The 26,039-nt window shown below is 45.6% G+C and overlaps 2 protein-coding genes across 3 annotated transcripts in view; one reads left to right on the forward strand and one right to left on the reverse strand.

The window, feature by feature from the left end:
* LRP4 (LDL receptor related protein 4) overlaps positions 1-11,567 on the reverse strand; it is a 52,593-nt gene extending 41,026 nt beyond the window's left edge. The window contains exon 1 of the mRNA XM_026511985.4: positions 11,329-11,567. Coding sequence (XP_026367770.1) covers positions 11,329-11,380 — 52 coding nt within the window. The 5' untranslated portion in view covers positions 11,381-11,567. The remainder of the gene's footprint in view (positions 1-11,328) is intronic.
* A 9,491-nt stretch (positions 11,568-21,058) lies between these two features.
* The window catches only part of CSTPP1 (centriolar satellite-associated tubulin polyglutamylase complex regulator 1), a 182,236-nt gene continuing 177,255 nt past the window's right edge, over positions 21,059-26,039 (forward strand). For both annotated transcript variants that reach the window (XM_057317532.1, XM_026511983.4), the window contains exon 1: positions 21,059-21,319. In XM_057317532.1, coding sequence (XP_057173515.1) covers positions 21,274-21,319 — 46 coding nt within the window. In that variant the 5' untranslated portion in view covers positions 21,059-21,273. The remainder of the gene's footprint in view (positions 21,320-26,039) is intronic.

Consider the following 26,039-nt stretch of genomic DNA (forward strand, 5'->3'; position numbering starts at 1 on the left):
TGGAGGTACTTCCGGCATCTAATGGGTGGAAGCCAGGGATGCCGCTGGACATCCTACAACGTGCAGGGCAGGCCCCCACAACAGAGAAATTCTCCAGCCCCAAACGTCAAGAGAGGTTGAGAACACAGCAGAGAGCAGGGGCTACACCAATGTGGAATTCACGGTAAGGGAGTAACAATGTCAGAGAAGAAGAAGGGGCGGCTGGGGGATCAGGAGAGGAAAGCAGGAGAGGCCCACCCGACTGGAGCAGACAGACTGGGTTCCCCTGACCAGCTGTGTGACCTTGTACATGTCACTTAGCTCCCTGAGTCTCTGTTTCCTCATTTGTGAAAAGCCACACGGATTGGACCAGAAGAGAAACGTGGATGAAGCTGATCTCGGGCCTTGGCCCACCGCGACGCTCAGTGACCACAGGCCAGGGGCGTGGACTGTTGCGGATGCAGGGGCAAAATTTTTCTCAAAGCACCAGGATTAGGAGAGCAAGAAAAACAGTATAGCAGTGCTGCTGTGTGCAAGTTAAAAAAAATACCGAAAGTAGAGAAGCCTTCAGTCCCCGGTTGATTTTTTTTTTTTTTTTTTAGGGCCCCACCCCCTGCCTTTGGCTGCACATGATAAAAGAAGTCCCGATTTCCCCCAGCAGACTTCAGGAACAAAGCATTCCATGGGGTGGGCATGCAGTTAGTTACAGGCGGCTGAAGAGTCCCGACTTCCTGCATGGCAGAGCAACATGGGAATGTCAGCATGCATAGGCCAGACAGCCACCATCAGGCAAACCCTGGCCTTGGGCTTTCCTACAGTAAACAGACACATTATACTCCAAAAAGCCAGCTCTCTGGACAACCGCTGCCCCTCTGGGATCCCCGGAAGTGGAATTCTGCCTTTTCAGGCAAGTCCTGGCTATGATCAGAAAGGACAGCTTTTAACCCCTTTGAACAAAAAGAGTGAAGAAAGGAAACGGATGAGGGCGGGTGGCACGTTCAGTCTTCACTTTGGAAAGTGGTAAGTTAGAGTACTCAGCTATGCTCTTGGCCTTGAAAGCTATTTGCCAGCCACACTCCCTTCAGCCTCCAGGGGCTTGGGCCTTCTTGACCTAAAGCAATTCAACAACAAAAAGATCTCTCCCCAAAGTGTTCCCTACCCTTGATAGGTAAGTCATCCGGTTTTGGGGGATACATGTGAATGGGCTCTTCCTGGGAAGACATGTAGGGTCTTCCTGGGAGGTTAACCACAATCCCACCGCTTATACCTCGCCTCCCTTGCCTCAGCCACTTCACCAATTCTTTGCGGCTTTCTTTGGAAGGAAAGAAGGGTAACATCCATTTGGTGGTATACCAGATGTAGTGGAATGTCGTAGTAAAGAGCATAGATTCTGAAGTCAGAGAGACTGGAGTTCAAGTCCTGATTCTACCACCAACTCTACAACTTTGAGCAAGTTGATTAAGGTCTTTGAACCTCAGTTTCCTCATCCACAAAATGGGAATCCATGTAATCTGCTTAGCACAGGACCAGCACATGGCAAAAGCTTTATAATCATACAACCATCACGTTTACTGAGTATGTACTTACCAGGTGCCCTTCAGATGCTTTTCTAAGTGCTTTTCTTATGTTACATCATTGACTACTCTCAACAACCGGGGAGGTGACACTGCTATTATTGTCACCACTTTATACTTAAAGACACCGAGACACAGTGAGGTGAAGTCTGTTGCTAGGTCACACAGGTACTAAAGAAGGATTGAAGCCAGCATTCACACCCAGGCAGATTGATCCCAGAGCCTCCGCTCTTAATCACTTAATTACTTAATTACACTGCCTCCCAAAGACAGGTATCGCTATTATGAGAACTTCCAAAAAGGGGAGGTCAAAAAGGGGAGTTTACAACCCTGAGACTCCTGGATCCCTCTCCTTTACGCATTCTCCATTAACAAATACACAGTAAGTTTGTGGATCTTAAGCAGTAACCTCTTCTTCTGGTTACTGCTCAGACTAAAGACCAATGTCTCTTGCCCTAAGGTAAAGTAGTGAAGCAGGGAGAGTCTGGAGCCCCAGCCCTTTGAACTAGGGCCTCCGTGTTGTGTTGGTCCAGAAAGGAACAGGGCTCTGACAACAAATAATAATATTTTGCAGTTACTCTTTAGAGTTTGCAAGCTACTTTTGCATGCACACTGGCATTCTTTCATCATTACAATAACCCTAAGTAGTTACTGCAGTCCCCACTTACTAGGTCAGGTCATCTGCTTTGGCCAAGGTCATGGAGTAAGTAGGAGAGCCAGGATGGCAGCCCCATTCCGACCGTTAGACCAGTATTCTTCTCCTAATGTGATCTCAGAATCTGGACTTGCAACAAGCTTCCCAGAGGACACTGACACATACTCAAGGTTAGAGAGGCACTGCTCTCTACCATCCCACAGAACACTTAGCTGAAGGGGGGCCGCACCTGTCACTTACAGGCCCACGGTGGACCATGACCATACACAGCTACAGAGCAGCTTTTTCAAGTTGAACCAGGAATGAGAAGGCTTAAGGAGTGTCCCGTGAGTGCTGGGTTAGGACAGCTACCAGCGGGGAAGGGATTACAATGGAAAGGGAGGAACCATCACTCACTCATATCAGACAAGGGCCTTTGTAACACACCAAAGCTCTCCTCTCCCCTCCTGCCCACTGGTGGCAATGGTGAGGATATTAACCTTATTTAATGAGGATAAATTATGCGAAATGAAATAAACTACGTCCAGGCCAATCAAGGGACCAATCCACTGATTTCAGCTTCTTGGGCAGCCTACGCAGTCAGTGTCTCTCACTGAAAGGGATGCCCGTTGGAACAAGACAAAACTGACATAACTAAAAGGAGTGGCAGCAAGGAGCCGCTTGGAAATGGATTTTGCCTCATCCACGAGACACCTGGAATTGGGAGAACCCTGGGCACCTACAAACAGCCCGTTTCAAAGGACAGCGCTTGCTTAGAGAACATCAGAACTAACACCAAAAAAGGTAAATGGTGGGCAGAAGGAGGCCAGGAAGTGCACCCTTTCCTGATGCTGCCCCACGGGGACCCGTGTGGTCCCAGATGAACCCCAGATGAACCGAAAGCCCCTGGTCTCCGCTCTGGAGGCCCTCTGTGCCTCCTCTTTCGGTAGCATTTGGCCCATGGTGGGATCACCGTTCACTTAACAGACCATAAGCCTCCTGGCAGTTGGAACTGTATGACAGAGTTTTGTCCTTGTATTCACAGTGCACGGTTCAATGCTTCGTATGTAGTAGTTGATTGATGCAAGTTTGTAAAATGAAGGAATGAATAATATCTTCAGCTACAGTCTTGTGTGAGTTGGAGTCAAAGGAAAAGAGAGGCTCAGAATATCAGAAATAAAAGTAGTTATTTCCTACTTAATCTATACTGAAGAAAACAGGAATCTTCTTGTTAAGGTGGTGTCCTGGTCCTACCCAGTTCAAGATCACTCCCTTCTCCTACAGGAGTTCCTTTTGCTCGCTGGATTGGCAGGCTGTGATACTGAACTTATTTCTGTGCCTAAATCCCTAGAGGCCAGCCTCACCTGGTGTGAAATCTGCCAGGTGAAGTCGTCTCCTAGTGGGCTGCCCCAGTAAGGGGCAGCTTCAGACTCATGATTACTGGTCCCGTCAAGTTCAGCTCTCTCTTGCCACTCTTTTTTTTTTTTTTTAAGATTTTATTTATTTGACACAGAGAGAGAGCTAGAGAGAGCACAAGCAGGTGGAGCAGCAGGCAGAGGGAGAGAGAGAAGCAGGCTACCCGTTGAGCAGAGAGCTGGACATGGGGCTCGATCCCAGGACCCTGGCTGGGATCATGATCCGAGCTGAAAGCAGATGCTTAACTGACTAAGCCACCCAGGCACCCCTCTCTCTTGCCCCTCTTAACCATGGAAAAGAAGTTCGTAATGATGAGTCTTCTAAATAATGAGGCAGGAGAGCATAATGTTAAGAGCATGGGAACAAAACGAAGCTAGTTCCTGGCTGTCTGCCCCTGGGCATGTTATTTAAATCTCTTTATACCTTAGTTGCTCATCAGGAAAATCAGGATAAACACAGCCCCTACCTCACATGGACATTATTAGAATTAAATTAGTTAATTCATAAAAAGCACTTAGCATAATGCCTGGCACATACTAGACTCTCAGTAAACGACAGCTCTTGCTATTACTATGATAGAATTGGACTCACCCACAACTGTCTTATCCAGCAACCCCACAATTAAGCCCCGCTATTTCAGGGCTCGAGGTGTCTAAAAACCAAACTGTGGGGGGGTGGGGGAATGGGATAGACCGGTGATGGGTAGTAAGGAGGGCACGTATTGCATGGTGCACTGGGTGTTATACACAACTAATGAATCATCGAGCCTTACATCGGAAACCGGGGATGTACTGTATGGTGAGTAACATAATATAATAAAAAATCATTATTAAAAAAATAAATAAATAAAAATAAAAATAAAAACCAAACTGTGGGCCAAGCTGCAGTGCCACCCCCTGAGTTGAGCTGGTGACATGAATGACCACGGGAAGAGGTGGACGAGAGTACTGTGGCGAGAGCCCTGCATCAGTGCCTTTCTTTGGAGGAGCTCGACGCCCATAGTATCCTTTACCCTTGCCTTGCTTATCATCAACAAATTCCTAGGAGGCAAGCATAGAAAAGAGCATTCAGAACCTAAATCACAGAGCAATTCAGAAATGGATTAGCTTCCTCTATTGTAAAAGGGGGGTAATAATAGTACCTCTTTCACAGGGTTGCTGGGACGTTTAAATGAGATAATACCTATGAAGTACCCAGTAAGGAGGTATTACTGTTGTTGGTATTAGCCCGTCATCTTCACCTAGATATATCCTCTCTCAACCCAGTAATGTAGCTATGATACTAGGCTGTCCCCACCCAGGTCCTCAAAGGTGTACTTACTCTGCGCAGCAGCTGAGTCAACAGATTTCACAAATCCAACAGGGCTTGAATGTGGCTGTGCTCTATAAGGGGCTGCTCAAAATATTGCTTTCTTCTCCCCCTACCTCTCAAAACACAAGGTCCGCACTGTAATACATGGCTTCACGAGAGCAAGAAACCTCATTTCTCCTCCTGGGAGCTTTTTAAAGCCTCCCTTTGGGGCGCCTGGGCGGCTGGCTAAGTCCGTTAAGTGTCTGACTCTCGATTTCGGCTCAGGTCCTGATCTCAGCGTTATGAGATCGAGCCCGATGTCGGGCTCATGCTGGGCATGGAGCCTGCTTAAGATTCTCTCTCTCCCTCTCCTTCTGCCCCCGTAAATAAATAAATAAATAAAGCCTCCCTCCATCAAAAGCATGGAGAAGTTATTCTTTATGCACTGAGAATCCATGAGAAAATGAAGACTAAAAACAGAGAGGGGAAGTCAATCTAAGATATAATATAGGTAGTCCCAACTTAGATCTTTTGTTATAGCTTGGATATAAAATATTCCACACTGAGGGGTTGTATGGGTTAGAGGCTTAACAACTTAGGCTCTGGGTTCAAATCCTGGGACAGTTTCTCACTAGCTGTATGACATAAACTGCTCTGAGCCTTAGTTTCCTATCTGTAAGACAGGAACCTAACAGTACCTACCTCATCAGGACACTGTGAGGGGTAAATGGGATAACACACCATAAATACCACAGCGCCAGGGAGATAGCAAAAGGTTTTAAAACGTTAACTACCCCAGAAGTACCTTTGTATCATTTAGACCACACATCCCAGTTTGTGATGCAAAAAATGGTTACCATCGATTCTTCCCAGAAGAGCAGAAATTCTTATTTGGAAGAGATGCATTTCAGAACCATTTGCTTTTACCGCCTCTCTGAACCTGTAGTTGAAACTTCTTGTTTAAACTGCCTGAGGTGTGGTAGGGTTGGGGAGTGGAAAGAGGAGAGAACTCCCCTTTCTTATTTGCTAGGCTTATGGATATTATAACGTCGTGTCTGTATTTGGTCACCAGAAGGGTGTAGTCGACCCAACATAGAAACTATTTCTTGTCCTCATTCATGCCCAAAAGGTGGTGGCAGTCAGGCTCCCAAGGCTGGGGCCAACCAAAGGAACATTTGGAGCACCTCCCTCACCCCCCCTCCCCCGCCTGGGCAGGCCTGGCAGGAAATGGAGCTGCTGAGCTTGGAGAGGCACTTACGATCTCCAAGCTTTATTTCACATGCTGATCAGGTGTCTTACTCAGTAACCTACTCAGTACCTGCCTGAGCCTACACCCAGACAAGAGCAGGGTCCCTCTCCTCCAAAAAGGCTCTGCCTTGAGCCCAGAGCCTCCCCGCCCCAGAAAACCTCTGCTGATAAATTATGCAGCAGCACCTTTGTGTCGACTGCCTCCCAGCCAGATGGGAGGTTTGCTCCCAGTCTTTTGTTTCCGGCTTTGCTCCTAGCTCAGATCCTTGGCTCTGCGCAGAGGTGAGGGGGGAGCTCCCGTAGGCCAAGTCAGGGCTTGCAGCAAGTCCCAGTGAGGCTTTCCCCAGCTGGGTGTCAGGCAGAGCCCTGCCCTGCCTCACTCTGACCTGAATGAGCAGGGAATGAGTGATAGGGACGCTTACAGTCAATCCACTCAGCTCTGGGAATGCCTAAGTGCAGTGAAAGAATGAAGTTTGCTCGGAAGAGCGTAAAGAGGTGCCCAAGGGTACCTAAGATGTTTGCTTCTTGCTAAATCAAAAATGCAGACCAGAAAATGGAGTCAACCGAACGCCAGGAAGGCCAGCAAATCAGCTCTTCTTACCGGCTGCTCTTGGTTACGGTCAACTTTCCACAGCCCCCAAAAACATCACATCACTGGCACCAACTTAAAAGGAAGAAACAAAGAGACAACAGGGGTCAAACTTTGGGGTGGAGGGGTTGGGGGTGGGGGCGAGTCATGGGCTTGAGACTCACATCAATTATCCCTGCACACTGACAGGATTCCTGATTGAAGACGGTAGTCATGAAGGAAGACTGCAGCGCTGCAATGGCCCAGCCCCCAAATTGGGGCAATTACTACCTTATGAGCTCTGGGGCCTGACTCCTTTCCCAGGCCAGTGGGAGGGAGAGCTTGGAATTCTAAACTGTTCCAGCTACAAGAGACCTCAGCCAGCACCTCTCACCCCAGGTCATGGCAACCTTAGAGTGAGATGCCTGGCCTCATCCCTGACCACAGAGCTTTCTTTTAACAAGGAAGCTCCCAGAGGAAAACCCTGGGATCTCTCCCAGGAGAACTAAGGTGGTGTGGGCTCCCTAGACTCATGGTATAGCTTAACAGATCTCCTTTCTGGAAGTGTGGACCGGAGGGGAACTATGCTTAGGTTTCATTAGATTTTCAAGGTGGGGGGTGGGAAGAAGGGGCTGAAATGAATGAAGGGCTGACCTTCCATTTTAGCACATGACACTACAGTATAATGATTTGTTTACCTGGCTCCCATAGTCCAAAGGTAAGAACCATCTCTAATCGACTCCTGCAAACTTGCTAACAAGCTGCTAACATTTATCCAAGCCTGCAGTAACAGAATAGTCTGTGTTGAATGGTTTGAATGTACTATTATCTCATTTAATTTTTATAATATTCTTACATGAGAATTTATTACTATTCCAGCTCTCCCCCCATTTACAGATAAGAACCCTGAAGTTCAGGGAGATTGGGCATTCTGCACGCGGTCACCAAGAAGTGCTGAGGCCGAGATTCAAACCCAGGGAGGCCTGTGCTGCTTAATCACTGAGCTATGTGCGTGGTGATTAAGACTAGTGCTTGGCAAATGTGTGTTTGGTGAATGAACGAACAAATGAATGGGTGCAGAGCCCAATTTAGGGAATGCTCCTGAGTGTATCTGGGTGAAAGAACCTGACCCTGTCAGCTCTAAGCTGGATGGAGAGCAGCAAGCGCAGGCATTCTTCAGAGCTATTTATAGGGCCAAACCCGGGCTCTGCCAGCCAACCAGTCAGTGGGAAGTCTTTCCTGGGACACGGAATCCCACCAGGCTGAGAAGGGGAGAAGGACTTACCCTGCTGAAGAGGCGATGGTAATTCAGACACAGTCTGAGGCCCAGATGCCCCATGCCTAGGCAACTGTGGCAAAACTTGTGGCTAGGCTTCATCAAGGAATGTAGATTGTGGCTGGAACAGGCTTTAACAGACTTACTCGACCAAGGGCATGGAACCGTCTCATAATTATGAGATGTGCCCGATCATTAAAAGAAGACAAGTCTTCTTCTTAAAGTCGTCCCCCAAATTCCCTATCCAGGAAGCCCCTAATATTGATCTACTCTTCAAAGAGAAGCAACATAGCCAATCCTTCCTATTTTTCCTCTTCTTAGTGATCAAGATCAGCAGTCAATCAGTAGAAAGAGTGAGCAAAGACCTATAAAATACCCTGTCCTCTGTGACCTTCTGTGTTCTTTGCTGGCCCAGAAGATGGACATGCCCAACGTGCTCTGTATCAGACATAACCAGACTGGTTCCCTTGCACCTGTCATTCTTAATACCATGTGCCAGTTCCAAAGATGTTATCTGATATTCAACAGGGGACAGAAGAGGAAATCCAAAATCAGTGACAAGCCAAGCATCTTTCACAAGTCCAACAAGATCAGGGACAAGGTCAACCAAGCACCATGACAACAGCCAAATGGAAAGGAGACCAGTCTCAGCTCTACTCTTTTGCACTCAACCTCAGAAATAGCCTTCTATCTACCTAAGCACCTGGGCAGAATTTTCAACTTTTTGCTTACCTGGAAGAGTTCTCCAAGACAAACGTAGTTTCTACTCTTCCAACAGTGGTCAACTATCTGAGGCCTCACCTCAACCCTCAGGAGAAAGACACCCAGGGCTATCAGCAGCAATCAAGTTTCCTAACAAAATCTTTAAGGTTGGAGTGTCATGTAGTTTAAGGCCAAACACATAGGCTCTAGGAAAAGCCCACAGGACTAACAGCATCCAAATAAGCACCTTAAACCTTACTGTATTGCATCCATACTATAAAACACTGTCTTCTCCCTGAGCCCCTGGAACATCGTGTTAGGGACCCTCTTGGTGATATTTCTGGTGGAGCAACTGCTCAGTCTCCTTGGTGAACCAAAAATCTGTCCTCTCTCCACATCCCCCAACCTCCCCCAGACCTCCAAGGATGGATGGTTCAGTATCAGGCTAGGGGAGGTTTAGATCTTCCTGCCACTGAATATCCTTACACATGCACACAGAAAATCTCCCATGCTCAGAAGTTTCTATTAAACTTTTTGTCCTCAGGACATCTGGGTGGCTCAGTCGGTTACGGGTCTGCCTTCAGCTCAGGTCACCATCTCAGGGTCCTGGGATACAGCCCAGCGAGGGGCTTCCTGCTCAGGACGTAGTCTGCTTCTCCCTCTGTCTCTGCTCCTCCCCCTGCTTGTGCTCTCTCTCTCAAATAAATAAATGAAATCTTTTAAAAAATAAAGTTTTTATCCTTAAAAAAAACCCAAAAGAGTTACCAAGAACCCTCCCATCCTTTCTCTGTGAAACATTAAATAAATACAATTTTCTACCTCCATTCTCAGTGCTGATGTAGTGTATGCAGTTTTGACAGCTCTGGAGCAATAAAATCCTCTTGGCCAGTGTCAGCCCAGAACCTTCCAGCTCCCCTATCTCTAGGGTAGAAGGCGACAATCTCTTCTCTGGTTTTGTTGGTATCCGTTTTAGCCTTTTTTTTTTTTTTTTTCTTTTTTCTCAGTGCCGTGCCATTTCCCTTGATCTTTTTCAAAACTTCCTCCAGGGGGCCGAGAGGAAAGTTCCATCCCCTTCTCCTGCAACCCGAAGGGGGAAACCCCCCAAAAAGCATAGCTGTCCCTTTAAGGGGCCCATGTGGTGGGAAGAGCAGCTACATTCCTACCCCAGTAGGGCCGCTGTCCCGACACGCCAAAGAGGCTACAAATAACCTTCTAGGAGAGAGCCGGGGAGGGGGAGAGCGCAGTGCGAGGAGGAACGTGGCTCCGCCAGGCTACTACGCGGAGAGGGAGAACGGAGAGCGGAGAGAAAAGAGCTCAGTCGGCGTTAGAGAGGGCATGGAAAAAGGCGTTTAAACCCACGGCCGGTTTAAATAACAGACCCGAGAACTCTGTTTTGGATTTGGGAGGTAAACCAATCTTTAAAACGAGTGCCCAGGCATCTCCACGCCCTGCCAGGCAAGTTCCGAAATCGGCACTCTTTCCACACGAGCTCCCGCACGCTAAAGAAAGAACCGGTGCGAGCAAGGCCAGGGTCTAGAGACCCCTCCATTCCGAACCCCACCCCCTCACCCGGGCTGCGGGAACGCGAAGATTCGGATCTCCCCCCGGGTGAACAGGGTTGGGGTTCAAAGATCAAACTTCTTTGATCTTTGGGCACAAACTAGAGGAAGCTGCTAAATCACGGGGTACACTCTCGCTGCTAGGCGGCTGTGGAGAGATTCCACTGGAGCCCCAATCACACACAACAGTTCAGCACGGGCACCAAACAAGTTATTAATAAGGAGCAGATGAAGCAGCCGTTCTGCTGCCATCCGTCCAGCTCCCCCGAGGGTCACCGCTCCGACCGGGAGGCTGCCTTCTGATGTTCGGAGAAACCCGCCCCCCGTCCCACTACTCCGGCCAGGTCGGATCTGCGGGAGCCTTCCAGCAGTTTCTTCCCTGTGTCCCTCCTCTGCCTCTTTTCCAACCCGGTTTCCCCCCCCTCCCGCCCCCACCACCGGGAAGGATCCAGGGCAGGAAGCTGATTGGTCGCAGCCAGGAGAGGGAACCCAAAACACCACTAAGGGGAGATGCTGCGAGCAAGCAGTACCCAAAGACCCTCAGTGCGAGCAAGGTTTGGAGTCCGACGAACTGTTCCCCGAGTAGAGGCATCCCCAGAACCCCAGCATTCCAATTCCACTGGGGGCCCCGCTCCGCCATCCGCCCGAGACCCCCAGTCCCTGCAAAGAGGGCTTTTTACAATTTATGGTTTCGCGACCGTCCTTCCCCGCCTCCCTTTCTTCGCACACATTCATTCGCACCAAGGACACAGAGACCCTGTCTTAACCTGAAAGGGAAGCAGCCCTCAGTTCTTCAAAGAGAGGCGAGGGAAGGCGAGCGGGAGCCTCGGATCTTCCTGAGCCCGGCCCAGAGCCGAGCCGGGGAGCTCCTCCACCGCCGCCCCTCTAGGGCTGGAAGAGCTGGGGGAGCTCCGGCTCCTCACCGGCACGCACGCTCAGGGCTACGGCTTGGAGTGAGGGCGCGGGGTCTCAGGCCCCAGCCCGCGCCGCCCGGTTTTCGGGAGGTGAGTCCTGCAGCGGCCGGACCCACGGACAAACTTTCCCGGCGGGCCGGGCGGCGCGGGCACGGCGGCGCCGCTTACCGTGTGCGCAGAGCAGGGCGCCAAGCAGCAGCGCGCCCCACGGCCGCCTCATGGTGCTGCGGCCGCCGCCGGCGCTCCCTGTCGGCCGGGGGTCCCGCCGGCTCCCGCGGGACGGTGCGGCGGAGGGAGTCGGCGGAGGGTCCCGGAGGGGAAGCGTCCCGGTCCGCGGCGGCGGGCGTGCCCCGCAAGTCGCCCTACGGCCGCTGCTGCCTCCAGTGCTGCCGGAGCCGAAGCCGCCCCGCTAGGGGACCGGGAGGGGGTGTCCCGGGCCAGGCCGCCCCGCCCCCCGCGCCGCAGCCCCCGCCACCGCCACCGCGCCTGGTCCCGCCCCCAGCGCCGGGCCGGCCCCTTCCCGCCCTCGGCCCCCGCCCCCCGGTCCCCGGTCCCCGGCCCCCACCCGCCAGCGCCTCCTGCGCTGGCCCCGCTCCTCTTCAGGCCGCCCCCACATTCCTAGTCCTCGAGAGAGCCCCCCTCCGTGTCCCCATTACTACTGCTCAAATGTCCCTAACTTAAAACATTATCCCAGCGGCAACTCTCGATCCCTCTCACTCTCCTCCGCGCCAGAGAGGAGTACCCGGGCTGACCCAGGTCGCCTGGACGTGACCCCGGCCCCCCTACCAGCCCCAAGTCCAGACTTTATTGATGTCTCAGAATACGCAAGGCTTGCTAATGCATAATCCTCTAGGTCTTTATTAACATCAAACAAGGGACGTCAGGGGGCCTGGAGTGCTGTATCTTAACTAGCATTCTCACTGTCAAAATTCCTTTTCTGAGATTTTCTTCTTGCTCCACCCCCCACCCCAGTCTAGGCAGCGCTGTTCTAGGGCTAAATAATTCCACGACCTCCCCTTTTCATTTACTCATTTCCTGAGGTGTTTGTCTGGGTCCTGTCGCCCCAGCTCAGACGTCCAGAATTGACCCAGACATAGTTCCTCCTCGCTGTCTTTGTAAATCAGCGTTGTTACCCTCTTCACCTTTTTTGACCTTCTGATCCTGGCAAGGAAGGAAGGGGGTAAGGAAGTAAGTCTTTACTTGTAGTTGCGCTTTCCCAGAGACCGGAGTCTCCTCCAGGCTTCCGTCTGTAGGGCCTTACAGCAGTATTTAACTTTCCTGTTGCTGCAGAAAGTTAGAAACTCCTCTCTTGTCTTAGCTTCATGGTCTCTGCTCTCCCCAGAGTGTATTAATTACATGAGTTAATTTTGTTTTTTGCTTGAATCTTGTCTTGTTACTTTTGTCCAAGCCCCCAACTTCTTTAGGGTCCGATTACCAGTTTCCCCTCCAAGCTGGGATGCCAACATTCCCTGACTTTGGATCTTTGCAATCTCATTAAGCCACTTTCCTCGTACTCGTAAATCGTGTCAGGAAGACCCAATTGCTCCATGTCAGCTGAGGGGAAAGCAATTTGGTATAGTGCAAAGTGGATATTAGGGGATTTCTCCAATGGCTAGGTGGACGTTTCATCGTTGCTTGTTTTCAGTGTTGCAAAGGCTTTCACTTCAAATTATTATCATCTTTGACCAAAGCTAACATGAACTTTGCAACAGCAACAACAACAACAACAAAGTGAAATGTTAATTCCTTTGGCCACTATTTCTCTATACTGTTCTGCCTGAAATTTTTACACAGATGAAATGTGGTTCAACCAGCATCACCATGGTAACTAATAGTGAGGCATTTTCTCTGTGTGTAGTTCTTCTTGCTGACTGAAGGCGGCAGTCGAGTCAGGTCAGGTTTATGTGATCGTACTCCTAGGAAAGACAGTCGACCTTGATGACCTACGTCACCTTAGCCTAAAATCCAAGGAGACTGAAGTGAAAAGTAGAAGCTGATTCTAACACCCATCTCCCCCACCCCCACAATGTTCATGATGCGGCCTTGGTTGGTCTCAGGGTTTCAATATACGCCGTTTATGCTTTCTGACCTGTTGAGAAAGATCTTACGATTCTGGAGACCATATTTTTTTCCACATGAAAACTAAGGACATGTGGTATAATGAATACATTTGTCCCCAAAAATCCAGGACAGGCAGTCACCATACTTTCAATGTCAGGGGATTAAGAATTTATAAACATCTGTATGCGAAGGATAGGTTTCTTTCCAGAAGGCATGATTTATGTTGTTTTTCTGGGATTGAGGAGGAAGGGGGAGGCTGGCTGTCCCTGTCTGACTCAGGCTCAAGAGACTGCATTTTGTGTGTGCATCCCAAGGCCTCCTCCTCCGTGGTTCAGCACGGTTCTGGTGCACAGAGCCATCCCTGGCTGCTCTGAGTCATTGGGAATATCAATGGGTAGAAACGAACTTCATGCATAGTCCCTGCCTGGGTCACCCCCTAGGGTGAGTTAAGTCTTGGCTGTCAGAAACTGCTCTTATGCCAGGAGTGCTAAGCCATATTTATTTTTACCAGGCCTCTCAGACTTTCTTGTTTGGAGCGAGAGATCCTGAAAAGCATGCCAGAATGGGCTGTTTGTCTCCCTTTTATTGTCCTTTGGGACATGCCCCTAGAAAAGTTGTAGGGGACTGCCAATTCCAGAGGGGTCTCAGAGGCATTAGTTTCCTCAGAAACACCACCCCTTCCTTCATCCTTCTAGGACAGCCCAGGGAACTGAGTTTCCAAGATCAGAATATTGCCCTGAATTAGACCATCACTAATGGCCTTTTCAAAGGAAACACAGGGAGTGCTACAGAAACCAGATAGAAATGGGCACTATTTTGATTCAGTTGGGTTGGAAGAATTCTCTTATAACTTAGGCATCATTCAACAACCTGAATTTCTAGATATCATTCATCCGAAAGAGTAAAAGGCCTGAAGTTTTACACTTTTTAAAACAGTGGTTCTCAGGGACGCCTGGGTGACTCCGTCGGTTGGGCGTCTGCCTTCGGCTCAGGGCCTGGGATGGAGTCCCTCATCGGGCTCCTTTCTCAGCGGGGAGACTGCTTCTCCCTCTGCCTGCTGCTCCCCCTGCTTGTGCTCTCTCTCTCTCTCTCTCTGACAAATAAATAAATAAAATATTTTTAAAAAGACAACAGTGGTTCTCAATCAGGAGTGATTTTGCAGACATGGGGCAATCCCAGGAGACAGTTTTGAGAGGGGGTGCTCTTGGCAATGAATGGATAGACTCCAAGGATGCTGCCGAACATCCTCCCATAAGCAGGACATCCCTCCCCACAAAGAATGATATAACAAAGAATTATCCAACCCTGCATTTTAATAGTGCTGAGGTTGAGAGACCCTGCTTTAAAAGATTAAGAACATGAGGGGAGACTGGGTGCCTCAGTCGGTTGAGCGTCTGACTCTCGATTTTGGCTCAGGTCATGATCTCAGGGTTGTGAGGTTGAGCCCCGTGTCAGGCTTCAAGCTCAGCACAGAGTCTGCTTGAGATTCCCTTTCCCACTCATGCTCTCTCTCAAATAAATAAATCTTAAAAAAAAAAAAAATTAACATGACTCTGCAAAGAATTGCTCCATCTACTCTCCAAAATCACCTTCTTGTTAATGCAGGGTGAGTAGAGGGAAAGAGTTCTTAAAGCTGTAGAAGGAAAAATAAGAAAAAAGCACAGCTAAAGTAGCTAAAGGAGGGCTACACCTGCCACTTCCGCCTAGGGAGGCCTATTTCCAGTATCTGTTCACTTAGTATTTATTAAGGGCATATTATGTTCCTGGCAAGGTAGGGGCTGTGGTAAACAGATATATTGGGTTCCTGGAACTTACAGTCTGATGGTTAGGGTTGGGAGGGGACACAGGTATGCAGAGGCATTGAAAGAATGATCCCACAAATGAATTTAAAGCTATAAATGATAGGGACATTCAAGGAAAAGTACTGAGTTCTATGAAAGGAGAGACTTGATTTAGATTTGGGGATTCAAGGAAGGTCTGTCAGAGGCACTGACACTTAAGCCGAGTAAGAGTCATCAGGCTGGAAGTGGAGGCAGAAGGAAGAGCATTTGCAAAGACCCTGAGCCAGGAAAGAGTCCAGAGGATTTATGGGAAAGTATCATTAACGTTTAGCAGTGGATGCTTTTATCTAAGTCCAGGGGGCTACTACAGGGGAATGGGGGGGGGGAGGAAGGAAAGTATAAGGAAAGAGTCTGCTTGGCATTTTCTTGAATCACAAACCTTCACACCACCATTTCTAGTGCCAATGCTTCTCATGTTCCAGTTTAGCAGTTGTACTCACATAGGGTCTGGGGTACAATGGCTGATTCCATTTCCTGGCCTAACTTGGGGCACACACCCTGGAAAGTGAGACTTTCTAAGCACATTTTTATCTCCTGAAAGCTTGATATTCACACATCTGGCATATGCAAGTAGAGACTTTGCAGCAAATATTTCAGTATATGCAGCAACGATAAATTTAGAACGGTGGATAAACAAATGGATCAGTGAATAAACACGCATTTAATAACAAACACGAACCAAGCATCTATGCAAGTGATCTGTTTCCACACTTGCCCTTTTATAATTCATTCTCTCTATGTACAGCAACCTGAGTGACTTCTTAAGGAACATACATCAGGTCATGTCTTTACTGGGCTTAAAACCTTCTGATGGTTTCCTATTGCACTCGGAATAATATCTGTACTTCTCATGTGGCCTTCAAAGTCCTTAATGACCTGGCCTCTGCCTGCTACTTTGACCACTTCTCCCCTTATTCATTCTGCTCTGGCCACACTGGCTTTCTCTCAGCTCTGCAACATGCTACAATTTCTTCCAATTTTTGCATGAGCTGCCTTCTTTACTTAGAATACTGTTTCTCCAGACCCTTCCATGGCTGGTCTCAGCTCAGCATCCCAGAGTCAGAGAAACCTCATCTTATCATCCTAAAGTTGCCTTGTTCTCCTTCACCGCCTTTATCCTATTTTATTTGGAAAGTTAGATAAAGTTTCCTGAGGTCATGCCATTTAGCCTAGGTCTTATAGGATGCGTAGAGTTTACTAGGCAGAAAATGTGGGAGAGGTACATTCTAGGCAGAAAGAAGAACTTACACCAACGCAAGGCAGTGGGAAAGACCTCAGTACGTTTGGGAATTATGAGTAGGAAAGTATGGCTGGAGTATTAAGTACGTAGGGAAGAGTGACTGGCAAGGTGGCTGAAAGAGTAGGTTGGGAGCAGATTGTGAAGGAATGTACATTGTCTGCATGTTTAGGAATTTTGTTTCATCCTAGTAATGGTGAGTCAGCAACGCTTTTAAAGTAAGGAAGTAACGTGGTCAGATTTGAGTTTTAGAACAATAAACTCTTGTAACAATCTAGGGATGGCTTGGGGGAAAAATAGACACAGAGACGGCAGCTTTTTGTCCTAAGATTCTAAAGTTTGGGAGCTTCCAATTCATATCTGAAGTTTATTTAATGATTCCTCGTATATTCCCTCTCATCCTCCTGAACTAATCTCTTAGCTTGTCCACATGCAGCATTATCTGTATGGCCTTTTGTTGAGCTAGTTGCTTTTTTTCTGGGCATTTCTTAACATACGGTGATCTCTCACACACAGTATTTAGGTCTAGGAAGGATATGCCAATGCTTTCTGTTTGATTTTTTTTTAAAGTTTATTTATTTAAGTAATCTCCACCCAACATGGGGCTCGAACTCATGACCCCAAGATCAAGAGTCGCATGTTCTTCCAACTGAGCCAGCCAGGCGCCCCTCTATTTGCTTTTTAATGCCCTTCTCAATGATGTCTTGCATTTTGCTGGCCTTTTTGTTTAATGAATTTATTTCATGAATTGGTTCCTAGAGGCAACCATAAATCATAAGTATTGGATGGCCTTCATTTTCTAGGTTTTTAATCCAGAGGGGAAAGAATCTATTTAACAGGCCTTTATTCTGTTAGGCACTAGAAATTTAAAGATGAATGACTGCTGTCTCTGCCTTCAAGGAACTCACAATCTAGTAGGAGAGTTCAAAGAATTTTTTTAATGACATAAATACTTATCAACGTGCATACTCGAGGACAGAGGAAGGCAGAACTAATTTTTGTGGGCTACCAAGAAGGATCAGAAAATCTGTTTCCCTTTCAAACTATATGAAAGTATAATTCCCAACTCTTTCTACAGCATTTGAAAATATAATATAACAAGAAGGTACAAGTCTGTAATCACCTTTGAGCTCTCATTCAATTTAAGCCATGCCCTCTTAACGACTTTCTTGTAATGCATTAGTTATTTTTAACTGTCTGAGAGTTTGTGAACATTTCTTTTTTCTTTGCAAATTCTCCCAAATCTCCGGGTTGTTGGCCTGCAGCGGTTGAAAATGACTTGTCTGTAGATAGCATTTTTCACTTTAAACATGTTAAGCCCATACACTGGCATCACACTTAGTGTCTGCTTTGCTTTCATGGAAGATGAGTCTTTTAAGAAGAGCCCAGGAGCTCAGCCTGAATTTCATGACCTGCATTTCTTAGTAGCTTCTTTGCCTTTAGCATCTTTTCTGCTTGATGAGTCAATAAAAGCTTGTCCTAGTTTCTTGAACCTATTTTGTAGCAATAATTCAGCCCGCATTTTTTCTTTCCTTATTGTTTCCTTGAAGTTTAAAACTATTTAGTACCTTCACGTTTGCTTTCCTGGAGCTAGACAATTCCAGGGAGAAATTTCTTCCCTATAAGTCTCTTCATAGGTCCTTTGCAGAGCCAGAGATGTCTATCAATTTTCTCCTTATAATTAGGAATTATAATGTGATAAACTGACATCTCCATATATCCTCTCTCTCTCATTTTTTTTTTTTAAGATTTTTTATTTATTTATTTGGCAGATATAGAGCAGCCAGTGAGAGAGGGAGCACAAGCAGGGGGAGTGGGAGAGGAAGAAGCAGGCTTCTAGTGGAGAAGCCTGATGTGGGGCTCGATCCCAGAACGCCTGGGATCACGCCCTGAGCCGAAGGCAGACGCTTAACGACTGCGCCACCCAGGCACCCCTCCATATATCCTCTCTTGTGGGTGTTTTTCTGATTGCTTTGAGCTTGATGTTTCTGTTCCTTATGTTGTAGTAATGACTTTAACATCTCATGCCTTCCCTATGCTTTGATCAATTTCATATCACTTGCTTATATTCAGGATTGTGACATTTTCTTCTTAGTTGTTTACCTGGATGATTATTTGTTTAGGTAACATTCTCAGAAATATGTTATAACAATTTAAGAATCTGAAAACCTATCTAAATCGAAAGCTTTTTTTTTTTCTTTCCTTAACATCCAACAGGGTCACAATTACCCCGGTCTTTAGCAATGCTTGTGTATTTCCACTCTTCTTAAGATCCATGTTGTGTATATTTCACTAAAAAGTTTCCTCTGCCACTGAGGTGTGGCCAAAATCTGTTATCACGTACCCTGCAGCAGAAGAGAAATCTAAAAGTAGCTGTTCCTTCTTGGGAAAAACAAATACTATCTGGAAGGTCGTCACTTCTGCTTTAAAAATATTTTAAAGAGGGGTTCCTGGGTGGCTCAGTCAGTTAAGCATCCAACTCTTGATCTCAGCTCAGGTCTTGAGCTTAGGGTTGTGAGTTTAAACCCTGCGTTGGAATCTATGCTGGCTGGGTGTGGAGACTACTTAAAATATACATATATATTTTAAAGACTTTTAAGTCATTTATTGTTTTCAAGTTATAATACATGCTCATTATAGAAAATTTTGAGAATATATAAAAGTATAAAGAAGAAAAATGTAAACAGTCAGTAATTCCAACACCAGTAAGGCTACCTGTTATTTCTGTGCAACCTCAAATTTTCTTGAAGCCTTAGTCTAGCAACCTCCTACCCTTTTCTTCCTCAATAGACTGAAGACATTAAGAGTGGAAGACTGACTTTAAATATATGGGTCCTTAGGATTTTTATGGAAGGGATGGAGCTGTAGGAAAAAGCTACAAATTGCTCCAGAGATGACATCTTGTTCTTATTTAGCTTTCTTTGAGTCATTAACAGTCGGGCGCCACTGGTGCTGAAACTTATCATTATTATAACCGCAAATGGGTTAATGCCCAAACAAAGCTATATTCTTGGGGCTGGTTCCCAGCTCCACCACACAGATCCCAGCAGCAGCACCCTCCAAGTCCCAGGATAACGCTCCACAAATAAGAGGATGTCAAATGTTCAGCCTGGACTTGAAATTCTCTTCTTTTATCTGGGAGCTTCCAGTTGCAGGCAGGGCAGAGCAAAAGTAAAAATAAATAAATAAAAACCAAGCCAACAAACCCTAAAAAAAGAGGCTGTGTGGTTTAGTGGTCAGACCACTAGCCTGGAGGTTGGGATAGCGGAGATCCAGTTCTAGCTCTCCCACAGATTGGCTGGATGATGCTAGACAAGTCATTTTCCTGACCTGTTCTGTTCCTCAGTTTCCCTGCTTAAAAAAAGGAAGTGCCTTAGAAAGTTTTTATGAGGACAAATAAAATGATCTGCAAATAGCTTAAGGTTGCTTGGAAATAAAATGAAATTGTAGTCTTTCATAATTACTATCCTATTACTTTATTAATAATATAGTAATAAGCCACAGGTGTGAAATTTATGAAACTTCCATACCCTCAAGCTGCACTGGGGTGGGGGTGGGGGGGGCGGGCAGGAGATGAGCAGCAATGGAATGGGGTGGGAGGCAAGGGTGGAGAAAGAAAAGGAGGAAAAAAGCAAATATTTTTATCAAATTTGCAGGACTCGACATTAAATACCAAATTAGTAAATTCATTACCTCAAGATAAATGCCTCTCCTAGTTTGGCTCTGTCCCTTTATCCTTACCACATCCAAACTCAGAGTGACTCACGGGAGCCTAGAAATAAGACATATACAATTTTAAGGGAAAGGGAGAATTAGGAGGTTTGAAGCTCCTGCCGGAGAAGACTAAGAATAGACCATGGACACAAAGAGAAGAAGCTCCTCTTTCCCCTTCCTCCCAGTGTAGGTGGTCCACTTGTTTCACAGTCATTCCTCTGACAGCATGACTTTTCTTTCCTTCCTTCCTTCCTTCCTTCCTTCCTTCCTTCCTTCCTTCCTTCCATTTCTCTTTTTTCCTTCCTGTCTTTCCTCCTTCTTTCTTGTTCTTCCTTTTTCACAAAAATCTCACCTTGTGGGAACTAACTTAAAAAGTGAGGATAGAGTGGCTTTTTCTATTAGGTTGCAACTGTGACAGGAACTACAGATCGCTAACCTGTTGTTGGGAGTGGGGAGAAACAGAAAAACATATCTGGAGATCTGGGAAGTTAAAAACCAATTAATACTCTCCCTTCTTGAAAGACAAGGCATATGAAGGAAAAAATCCATTAATGCCCTCGTTTGTGCACTCCATCCCCTCGAGAGGTGAAGTGTCTTGGTAGGAGGAAAGAAAGACACTTGGGAAGGGTATCAAATAGTAAGGGGCAGGAGTAGAAGGAGGGACTAAAGATAAAGAGGACTCTGAGAGGAACCGTCCATGAGCTCGTAGAGGATTTAACAACCACCTTCTGCGTGTCCAGCCTGGACATGGGCAGTAAAGACACATCCCTGACCTCCAGGAGCAGCCAAAACATACGCCTGCCTGTGAGAAGCACTTGGTAGCAATTTAAGACAGTAAATAATAAAGAGATAAAAATAGGTCATGGGACATTAAGTGTTCATGGGAATTTAGGGGTGGAAGCTATTGTTGTGAGTTAGGATAACAGCTGTACAAAGTAGGAATCGTAGTTATGAAATTCAGAAATTGCGGCTGCGGAAGGCTGACAATAATTTTTCGAAATGTGAGGGACTGCAAAGAACGCTCCACCTCGAATTCCTCTCAAACCAACTCCTCGAGAAACCTCCACCGGCCGCCGTGAAGCGACGGCTCCCGGAACCGGTGTGGCCAGCTTGGGGTTGCGATACGGAGACTGTTTGCGTGACACCCCCTCCACCTCCCGCCTCCTCCCGCCGCGTGGTTGCCATGGCAACGGAAGAGAGCCGGCGACCTGGGTTCCGGAAGCCCGAGAGCTAGAGCTTGGAAGCTACCCTGGTCCAAGGATGCTGAGTCCGGAGCGCCTAGCCCTACCGGACTACGAGTATCTGGGTAGGAGTTCCTTCAGCTTCGCAGAAGGAAAAAAGTGCAGACAATTAGGCCCGGGGCTGAGGAGGAGGCGGGGAGGGGGCTGAGCGGGAACGGGGTCGGGGTGGAATAGGGAGAGGCGGGGGCGGGGGGGGGGGCGTTCCGGGGCCTGGACGTGCAAGGCCGAGCCAGGGGGAAAACAGCATTGGGGGGTCAAAGGACGTCTGAAGTGTACGGGCCCAGGCAATGTGGATTGTGTTCAAAGTGGGATAGACTGGAGTTGAGAATTTGGGGGCCCGTTGGGAATATTATAGATCATGCTAGTGGTGGAGTAACCTTGGGACCTGCAGTGCCAAAACAGTCATTCTGTGAACAATCACTTTACCGTTATAGCGGCCGCTAACATTTTTGAGCATTTCTTTTACATTAGGCACAATGCTAAGTATTTTACGTGCATTTAAAAAATTGATCTTCGCAACAGCCCTGGGAAGAAATACTGTGTTTTTCTTCCATTTTGCAGACGGAGAAACTGAGGCTGAAGAGGTGACTTGGATAAATAAGGCCACACAGCTAGAAAATGGTAGAGCTAGAATCAAAGCTAATCTGCCCACTCCAGAGATTGAGCTCTTGACCACTGAGGCAGTAGATGTAGTACTTTATTGAGCACCTTCAAGATATAGGGCCTTTGCTGGGTGAAAAGAGGATGTGTGTGTGTGTGTGTGTGTGTGTGTGCCTACATATATGCACATATATTTAAAAAATCATAGGCTTTAATTTTCTAGAGCAATTTTAAGTCTACATAAAATTGAGCAGATGTCATAGAGCCATTCCCATCTACTCCCCCCCCATTCAGTTTCCCCTATGATTAACATCTGCCATTAATGTAGTACATTTGTTACAATTGATGAATCAATATTGGTACATTCTTAACGAAGGCCATGCTTTACATTAGGGGTCACTCTTTGTGTTGTACAGTTCTATGGGTTTCGACTACTGCATGTCATGTATCTGCCATTATAGTATCATGCAGAGTAGTTTCACTGTCCTAAAAATCCTCTGTGCTCTACCCATTCATCCTTCCTCCTGCCCCCCAACCCTTGGCATCCACTGATCTTTTTTACAGTCTCTGAAGTTTTACTTTTACAGACTGTCATACAGTTGGAGTCATACAGTATGTAACCTTTTCAGACTGGCTTCTCTACTTAGCAGTATGCATTTAAGGCCCTCCATGTCTTTTCCTGGCTCGATAGCTCATTTCTTTTTATCACTGAATAATATTCAACAGTAGAGACGTACTATAAAAATTTTTTAATGAAAAATAATTCTAGTTTAAAATTTTTAATTGGTACTATGGAAATTGGATTAAAAATATAAAGAAGTTTATAGTGAAGTCTCCTCCCAACCCCCCATCTGCCAGTTTTCCTCCACCCTTAGTGCCACAGTAGTAACCACTATTACTGGTTTCCTGTGTATCCTTCCAGATTAGTTTATTATGTACATAAGGGAAAATATAGTGCACGCTTTTCTCATTTGATGGATCTTAGAGTGAGACGACAGTCTTAGAAAGCTTCCTTCTTTAAAAAAAATTTTTTTAGCTACATAGTATTTAAATAATTTAACCAATTCTCTATTGGTAGACAAGTTATTTTTAGCCTTTTGCTTTCACTAAAAATACTCCACTGAATAACCTGCAATTTTGTTCCTTTACTAGTATATCTGCAAAGACAAATTTCACAAAGTAGAATTGGTAGGTCAAGGGAATATGCATTTTAAATATTGCTGGATATTACCAAATACCCTCTGTAGAGGTTGTACCATTTTACACTGCCACCAGCAGTGTGAGACTGCCTGCTTCCCCATAGTCTTTCCAACAAAATATATCACATTTTTGAATGATTTCAACTTGTTAAGTGGCAGTTAGTCCCAGGGTAGATTTAATGTACATTTCTTTTGTGCAATTGAGCATCTTTTTTACCAAGCTTAAGGGCTTTTCAGTTTTCTAAAAATATACATATATATAGAAAGAGGTGTATATATATATATATATATATATATATATGGATATATATGGATATATATATGGATATATATATATGGATATATATATATGGATATATATATAGACATATATACACACACACATATATATATGTGTGTATATGTGCATATATGTCCATATATATATAGAGAGAGATTAATTGGCCACATCCATTAATTAGTCAAAAGGGCATGGTTATATCACAGATAATTTTATATCGAGTGAATAATAATAGCAACGTCTAGCAATGCCTAGACGTTTGCAGAAGATTTTGTGTATTTTATTCACCCCATACTCAATGAATCTATAAAATATTTGAAAAGTCTAGTCCATTGTTCAGTCCCTTGGGTGTTTGTTGTTTAAATAATATACCTTAGAGTCTTGGCATATTTAATATACTACTGCTTTGGTGAATAGAAGTTGGTGGTCTCTCCCTAGTGGCTTTTTCAGGAAGACTAATTCAGTGGTAATGCTGATAATGAATCTACAAACAAAATCAGAGTCTCAAGTTGATTCAAAAACTTCAATGTCCACCTAACGTCTGAACCTTGGGCAAGTGCTTCTTCAGGCTCTGTTGCATATTTGAGTCTCTTAACTCCTTTTCCCATTCAGCATCTGGACAGTCATACTGCCCTAAAGCAGGGTCATACTACTCACTGGCTTCCTCACAGTTCATCAAACCATACAACCCTGCCGAAATGCATTTGTCTTTAGCTGAGAACAACCATTACAGTTTGGTCTCTTTTACAGGATGCTGTTCTGAAGTATTCACCCTCAATTTAATGACCATTGAAAACCACTCTTTATAGATTCATTTAATATAATATTTCCTGGTTTTAAAAATTTAAATACCTGTAGAGGGTTTGTCTTTTCTTTTCTTTTTTTTTTTTTCTTTTATAAAGTCACTTACATGTATATGTCTAGAGAAGAAAATACATCTAGAGAAAAGAAAATTGCAGAGACAGGAAGGCTCTACATATTCAGTGAAACAGAAAAGCCAAAGCTGAGTACCCCTTGGTACGTGTGTCAGAAGACCTCTTTTTAGTATTATGGTGGAAATTACAGGAATATCTATTCAATGAATATCTATACATTTCCCTTTTTGTCTGCTAGCCAAGCCTTATATTTGCCTTTTTGACTATTAGTGAAGAAAATAATCTTTCATCAGTTGGGTAAACTGACCCATTCCCTTGCTGACTTTGTGGATTAGAAACCTGTAATCATGCTCTGGAATGGCTTAGAATCTTCTGATCATCATTACAGAATCAGCTCAATGATGTTCATGCCTGCAGTCATCAGAATGTAATGCTAGAAAGTGTGTCAATGCCGAGGGCTGAATAGAGAGAGGAGAGTCTGGTAAGGAGATGAAATAAGTATAGAACCCTTGAAAGATTTCCAGCCTTATGAAATCTACTTATTGGAAGCTTCTGCCAGAGGCTGAGGTGTGTTTGTGTATCTGGTTGGGTGTGGAGAGCTCTCTAGAGCCGAAGGGCAGCCTGTTCTGGTCCCAGGTTTGCAAAACACACCACCTACGTGCTGACCTGAGTATAAGCATGAGGGTGTGAGGTTTATTTTTTACTCCACCTAATTTGGCGAGGTGCATGCTTTCACTCACGCTCCAAGTTACCTCTTCTGTTTCCATGGAAACTGCTTATTCTCACTAAGTTTGGTGTTAGGTTGGCATAATAGATAACTCTAGGAAATCAGAGGTGATCATTCTCCTTTGGACGCTATACTTTTAGAGGAATCACAGTAAGTTGGATAGTCTTGTAAAGCTATAGTTTTTAAGCACTTCATATATACTTAGCTCTGTGCCTTATCTGATTTATTCTTCACAACCACCACACAAAGTAGGTATCGTTAGTCTCATTTGGTAGTTATTAATATAATCTCATTTTACAAATAAGGAAACTAAAGCTTAGAAAGGCTAATTAATTTGTACAAAGTCACATAGGTGATGATGCATAGCAAAGCCAGGATTCAAACCCAGGTTTGTCGATTCCATAGCCTGTTTTGCCCTCTCCACCAAAAAGACAAATAGACAAACCAAAATGCTTATTTGCCTGCAAAGAACAGTGATCCTTGCTTCCCTGTTAGAAATGAAGCTCTTAAACAGTTCATTAGTTGCAAATAAGTTTCCTGAGAACAGGAATTGTATTTTACTCATCATTGTAAGCCTGGCTTTCACAACGAAACACTTAATACAAACAGAGATGTTAAAATCGAATGTGAATAATCTCGTTTAAGGGTACCAGGTACCCCAAATGTGAGCAGCTAACAGCAACAATTAAGAATTAGGTACTAAAAAAAGATAATAATAATTAAGCTCTTACTATGTACCAGGTAACGTTTTAAGTGCTTTACATATATTAATGCACATGAAGATAAAATTCTTAAAATATTTTATTTATTAAAAAAATATTTTATTATTTGAGAGAGAGAGAGCACGTGTAAGCAGAGGGAGGAGCAGAGGAAGAGGGACGAGTGGACTCTACACTAAGCATGGAGCCCAACGCGGGGCTCAGTCCCACGACCCAGAGATCACGACCAGAGCTGAAACCAAGAGTCAGATGCTTAACCTACTAAGCCACCAAGGTGCCCCAATAATTTTAATTGTTATCTCCATTTGACAGATGAGGAAACTGCAGCATAAAGATATTTAAAAATGGTTAGTAAGTCAAGGAGGCAGAATTCTAATCCAGCAGT

Source organism: Ursus arctos, unplaced genomic scaffold (assembly GCF_023065955.2).
Source record: "Ursus arctos isolate Adak ecotype North America unplaced genomic scaffold, UrsArc2.0 scaffold_23, whole genome shotgun sequence".
NCBI classification, from domain to species: domain Eukaryota; kingdom Metazoa; phylum Chordata; class Mammalia; order Carnivora; family Ursidae; genus Ursus; species Ursus arctos.